At 40.4% G+C, this 6,054-nt stretch overlaps 1 protein-coding gene and 1 long non-coding RNA gene across 2 annotated transcripts in view; both read right to left on the minus strand.

The window, feature by feature from the left end:
• LOC103150327 (snake venom serine protease serpentokallikrein-1-like) overlaps positions 1–5,160 on the minus strand; it is a 5,862-nt gene extending 702 nt beyond the window's left edge. Inside the window, exons 1-6 of the mRNA XM_016680627.1 lie at positions 5,054–5,160; positions 4,532–4,724; positions 739–924; positions 381–442; positions 155–279; positions 4–61 (exon numbers count right to left, since the gene is read on the minus strand). Of these exons, the coding sequence (XP_016536113.1) occupies positions 4–61; positions 155–279; positions 381–442; positions 739–924; positions 4,532–4,724; positions 5,054–5,090 (661 nt within the window). The 5' untranslated portion in view covers positions 5,091–5,160. The remainder of the gene's footprint in view (positions 1–3; positions 62–154; positions 280–380; positions 443–738; positions 925–4,531; positions 4,725–5,053) is intronic.
• On the minus strand, positions 3,238–4,302 carry LOC107838397 (uncharacterized). Its single transcript, XR_001664456.1, has 3 exons — positions 4,266–4,302; positions 3,675–3,847; positions 3,238–3,580 (listed from the first exon to the last, which is right to left on the minus strand). It is a non-coding gene; the product is annotated as an uncharacterized LOC107838397 (long non-coding RNA).
• Positions 5,161–6,054: the final 894 nt, after the last annotated feature.

Below are 6,054 nucleotides of genomic sequence, written 5' to 3' on the forward strand. Positions count from 1 at the left end.
CACCTGCAGATATCACACCATAAATCATGCCGTTGAACACCACAGCTGAACCAGCGTCACCCTGTAGAAAAAATTACATCAATATATTTATTTATGTTGTAAAACAGAAAAGTCTTCTAATCAATGCAGAGAGATAGTGAAGAAACAAACTTACATGACATACATCCGTGTTTGGTGCTGCAGCAGAGAATGTATGGCCATATGCTGGCAGGAAGTGGGAAACCTCAACAACTTTCATGTTGACACACTGAAGACGTGTTGCAATAGCAGCATCAGGTACTGGAGAGAAACATGAGAATCATAAACATGCTCTTCACTCAACCTTCTCTGTAGAGACAGAAACAAAGATTTTATTCTCATAACTTTAATATTTCTCTCACATCGTTGATTATTGGGGCCGGTTGTCGTTGCTCCCTCTCCTGCCAGCTGAACAGTATCACCTCTAAAACACAATTAGAATAAAATGTAATAATACAAGATAGCAATTTAGAACATTTACTGTTTGTAAAGAAAAGGAAATAAATCCATGAAGGACTTCATCCACTGACACAGGAGTGTCCTCCTCCTGTCCTCAGTGTCCTGTGTCCTTTACATGTGTCTCTGGTCCAACACACCTGAGATAAACTGGTTCTGGTTCTGCTGGTGGCCTGATTACCTGACTCAGGTGTGCTGAAGCAGAGGCAGCAGGACTGGAGACAGAAAATCTGAAGTCATGTTTATGATCAGAGAAAGAATTACACTTTAGGGCGATTACTGCAGTTTGGTAGTGGAGCAAGTGGGACACCTGTTACTTGTCTTGAAAGCCTCACCAACATGATGTCATGTTTCCAATTTTCGGGAGCATAAACCACAGGAGCGTGAAGGACTCTGACAGTCATCATTGTACCAGTCTGTGGATGAACTTTTAATAATGCTACATTAATCCTGCAGATAAGGTTAGATAATATTGAAAACCTGATCATCTGAAGATTAAACTGTTTTTAATGCCTCTTTCCTACCACCCTGTCTCCGACTTCCAGCAGGTATATGCAGTCAGGATCCACTTATGGTTTATCAGAGATCCTCCACAGATGGCGGTTTTCTGCCTGTTGGTCATCTTCAGCTGAACATGGTAATGCCGCTCCGTGTCAGCACAGTCATGACCTCCAATGATTCTCTTCTGCAAGGAAACAGCTGAGTTCACTGAAACAACTGGAGAAGAAAAAGGAGGATTTTACTCAGAAACCATGTACAAACATGGCTGCTGGAGCAGAAAAAGGATAAACAGTTAAAGATTAAAAAGCATCACAGTTCATATGCAAAGAAGTTGTGACCAGTTTCCCCAGTGTGTCCAGTTCCCCCAGTGTGTCGAGTGTTTCTGACTCACCCAGCCCCAGTAGTAGCAGAACCTTCAGCTGAGCCATTGCTGCTCCAGCTTCCTGTGAATGAATGTCTGCATTCCTGCAGCAGCTTTTAAACTCTGTTCACAACTTCCTGCTGGAGAGACAGACACTGATCTGTCCAATCACAGGACGGACACTGATCTGCGCTGTTATCTGAATACAGAGTGGGGTTGCCACCTTTCCAAAATGAAAATGTGCGACGCCCACTACATCGCCCTACTCTCATTTAACAGATCTGCAGCCAATGACTTGAGACTGAGGGTGTTACTGACAGAGGATCGCCTTTGCCTTAAGGCGAGGTAGCACAGGTCAACAGTGGTTGCCAGGAACATGCCGCAGACTTAGCTTTGAGGGTGTTTTCTAACTTGTCATTTTCTTTAGCTTTAGCCTTGCAACTAGCTAAAAAAGAGGAAAGCACAGAATTATTTATTCCCAACAATCCCCCTGTTCTTCTGGAGCGGTATTTCTACCACCCCACAACAATCGTTAAGTATGTCCATGTTTATTCTAAGCTATCTAACAGACCGTTCCTTCCAGCTGTCACGAGGAATCTTGTCCCCCTCCAAAGGTCGTTTCTCCAGTAACGCCCTGCCATATCTTAGTGTTGCCACAGGTCATGCATGCTGCGATGTCACATTGCAGCAGCTTGAAGTGGGCCAGGACAACCAGAGACTGCAACATGATTAACAGAAACCACAAGATCTCCAGTTTGGTGCAGATGTTGGAGATGCTAGCCTCGGCTGACTGCTGCTCGATGTTAAGAAAATAAATTTAAAACATGCTAGTTTTAAAACTTAAAATGTCTTGATTGAAATAGCCTAATTATAGTTTTCAGATTAATAACTTATTCTGCCCTATTGAACTTTATGTTACCTGTAGTTACAGCAGATTGTTTGCTAAGATCCTTTGACTGTGTGGGAAACAATCAGGAGAAGTTCCAACTTTAAAACTGATCTGTGAAAAGCCATAAAAGAGCATGAGTCTAGACCAGTGGAGGAGAACCTCTGCTTCCACTTTGTTTAGATAAAGGAGACAACTGGTGTTTGATCTTGTAAACAAATTGCAGGGAGTTTCTAACTTTAAAGAAGGTCAGAGACAGTTCCTGGTTGGATGAGCAAAGATACGCCTTATTTGAATAAATTAAAGACAAGAATACGCCTTTACTATAAAACTTTGTACACAGGAGTAACAAATCAGATTTTGCTCTATGAAATTTCTCCAAAGACATCTTTGCTTTTTGTTTGTCGTTTCCATCTTTTATCTTTTTCCCTCTCTCAGGGAAATTCATGTGTTGTTTGTGCTCTGAGTTTTCTGATGTGCTTTTCTGGTGATGGTATGTATCTGTGTTGAATAAATGCTGATTATGGTGACGCTGTTATCTTTGTGTGATCTCAGTCTTTGCGCACAGCATTTTCTGAATCCAAGCATAAGAGAGGATATAACAAGTCAAAAGGTTTTAAAAAAGGGTTAATAAGTTTTAGAATTTTTTCTCTCTTAATATCGGTCATCAGCAGCTTGTCAAACCACTGCAGCTTGAGCTCAGCACCAGTGTTGTAGTACTCGAGATCAGTCTTGGTCTCGAGACCATTTATTGATGATTTCGGACTTGTCTCGCTCTCTGAGGACTCAGCATTTTATTTCAAGACCAGTCGAGACCACAACTGTGAAAATATCACTAAACGTACAGCATATTATCAAGTTTATTTGTTAATATCTTTGTTTTCAAAGATATTGGTGTTCCTCTTCAAGTGATTAAAAACTTGTCACATTTTCAGAGTCAGTTCAGGGAAAATATAAACTGAACAAACTGAACCATGAATGCAAAGACAAACAGCCAGGAAATGTTGCTTTTTCAATGCATTCATTGATTTATTGTTAATTTCTGAGTGGAGAAAGATCCATTAGGGAGATCAAGGTTAGGTGAAAACAAACAAAGCTATTGATTTATTCTGCTCCTACAAACATGTGGATCAAACTGATCAAGATACAATAATGAAATTATATCTGAGAGGAAATTTGATGAGAATTATATTTCATGACAATTTGTTTTATTAAATCCCAATTGTTGTTCTTATCCACCCAATGTATTTACACACATCCATGATGAAACCTGGGTTTCGACATGACTGCCCTGATACACCTGGAGTAATCACACCATAAATCATGTTGTTGAACACCACAGCTGAACCAACGTCACCCTGTAGAAAAAAATTATATCATTATATGTATTTATGTTGTAAAACAGAAAAGTCTTCTAATCACTGCAGAGAGATATTGAAGAAACAAACTTACATGACATACATCCGTTTTCGGTGCTGTAGCAGAGAATGTATGGCCATATGCTGGCAGGAAGTGGGAAACCTCAACAACTGTCACGTTGACACACTGAAGACGTGGTGCAATAACAGTATTGGGGACTGGAGAGAAACATGAGAATCATAAACATGTTCTTCACTCAACCTTCTCTGTAGAGATAAAAAAGATTTTATTCTTTTAACTTCAATATTTCTCACATCGCCGATAATTTGGGCAAGTTTTCATTCCTCCCTCTCCTGCCAGCTGAACAGTATCACCTCTAAAACACAATTATAATAAAATGAATTGTGAAAATACAAGACAACAATGTAGAAAATTAATTTTTATGAAGAACCACGGAAGGACAGAAAATAAATCCATGAAGGACTTCATCCACTGACACAGGAGTGTCCTCCTGTCCTCAGTGTCCTGTGTCCTTTACACGTGTCTCTGGTCCAACACACCTGAGATAAACTGGTTCTGGTTCTGCTGGTGGCCTGATTACCTGACTCAGGTGTGCTGAACCAGAGGCAGCAGGACTGGAGACAGAAAACCTGAAGTCATGTTTTTGATCAGAGAAAGACTTACACTTTAGGACGATTACTGCAGTCTGGTAGTGGAACAAGTGTGACACCTCCTACTGATATTCGAAGCTTCAGCAATATGATGTCATGCCGCCACCCTTCGGGAGCATAAGTCTCATAATTGCTTTGGATTCTGGGAATTCTCTTATAAGGATTCCATGGATGAACTCTTAACACTGCTTTGTTATACCTGCAGAAAAGGTTACATTATAATGAACACAGAAAATCTGATCTTCTGCAGATAAAATTCTGTTAAGGCCTCTTTCCTACCACACTGTCTCCGACCTCCAGCAGGTATCTGTAGTCAGGATCCACTGAGGGTGGATCAGAGATCCTCCACACACTCTTGTATGAGGACCCTTGATGACCTTCAGCCGTACATGATAACGACGCTCCTTGTTGTCACAGTCATGACCTCCAACGATTCTCTTCTGCAGAGAAACAGCTGAGTTCACTGAAACACCTGGAGAAGAAAAATTAGGACCTTATTCAGGAACCAGGTGCAAACATGGCTGCTGGATCATAAAAAGGATAAACAGTTAAAGATTAAAAATAATCATAGTTCATATGCGAAAAAATTTCAATCTGAAACAGAATCAGAGGGAAGTTTGAGGGTCACAGAGAGCAGCAGTCTCCCTGGAACCCAAGGAAGTGTCTCCAGTGTGTCCAGTTTCCCCAGTGTGTCTAGGTTCCCCAGTTTATCTAATTTCCCCAGTGTGTCCAGTTTCCCTGGTGTGTCCAGTTTCCCCGTTGTGTCCAGTTTCCACGGTGTGTCCAGTGTTTCTGACTCACCCAGCCCCAGCAGCAGCAAAACCTTCAGCAGAGCCATTGCTGGTCCAGCTTCCTGTGAATGTCTGCAGTCCTGAAGCAGCTTTTAAACTGTTCACAACTTCCTGCTGGAAAGAAAGCCACCAATCACAGGACAGACACCGATCTGCGCGTCTTCTGCATACAGAGTAACTTTAACATCTCATTGTTCTAAAGAAACTTGAAAAAAGTTCTTGTTCCATTGACAGATCAGTTCACTAATATCCAAACATTTCCCCTTTTACATGTTAAATAATCAGCCAATGAAACAAGAACTTTTTCATCAGTATAAAGGAATTGACTTATAATAAACAGATCCTTTACGTTGATGCAAAGATACTTGTAAGTTTTGCCTTTTCTCAAGTGACAGAGAGATTTACACTAGAAACTAGATTAAAAATAATAGGTAAATTTTCTGCTTTTGCAGTGCACACGTTTGCAATGAGTTTTACTCAAGTGAAAACTTGATTGTAAACTTGATGAAATAGAACTGTTTACAAAGAAAGAGCGACTTGTCCTTGTTTTCAGGTTGATGTTTTTTTTTAGGAAAGAACTGTTTGGCTTCCAATCTACAAAAATTCACATCTGCTTTTGGTGGTGAAAGTAAAATCACATTTTGTTCATTGATGAGCTTTGAAAACAACCCTCTATACAAACAGAAAAGTGTTTGCTTAATTTCGTTGCTTTGTACTTGTGACGGTGCAATGACAATAAAGTTGAATTCTATTCTATTCTGTTATTTTGACAAATAACTATATTGCAGTGCTGGATGGTGAAGAGCATTTGCATTTGTTGTAAATGTAAAATTGCAACAAAAAAATTGAAACTCAGAAATCCATCCATCCATCCATCTTCTTTCATTTATCCAGGGTCGGGTCGTGGGGGTAGCACCTTAGGAAGGGAAGCCCAGACTTCCCTCTCCCCAGCCACTTGTTCTGTAAGAACGGAAATACTACTTAAGGAGTTGTTTTTGCGAAAGGATTTTG

This window comes from Poecilia formosa, unplaced genomic scaffold (genome assembly GCF_000485575.1).
Source record: "Poecilia formosa unplaced genomic scaffold, Poecilia_formosa-5.1.2 Scaffold250, whole genome shotgun sequence".
NCBI lineage: Eukaryota > Metazoa > Chordata > Actinopteri > Cyprinodontiformes > Poeciliidae > Poecilia > Poecilia formosa.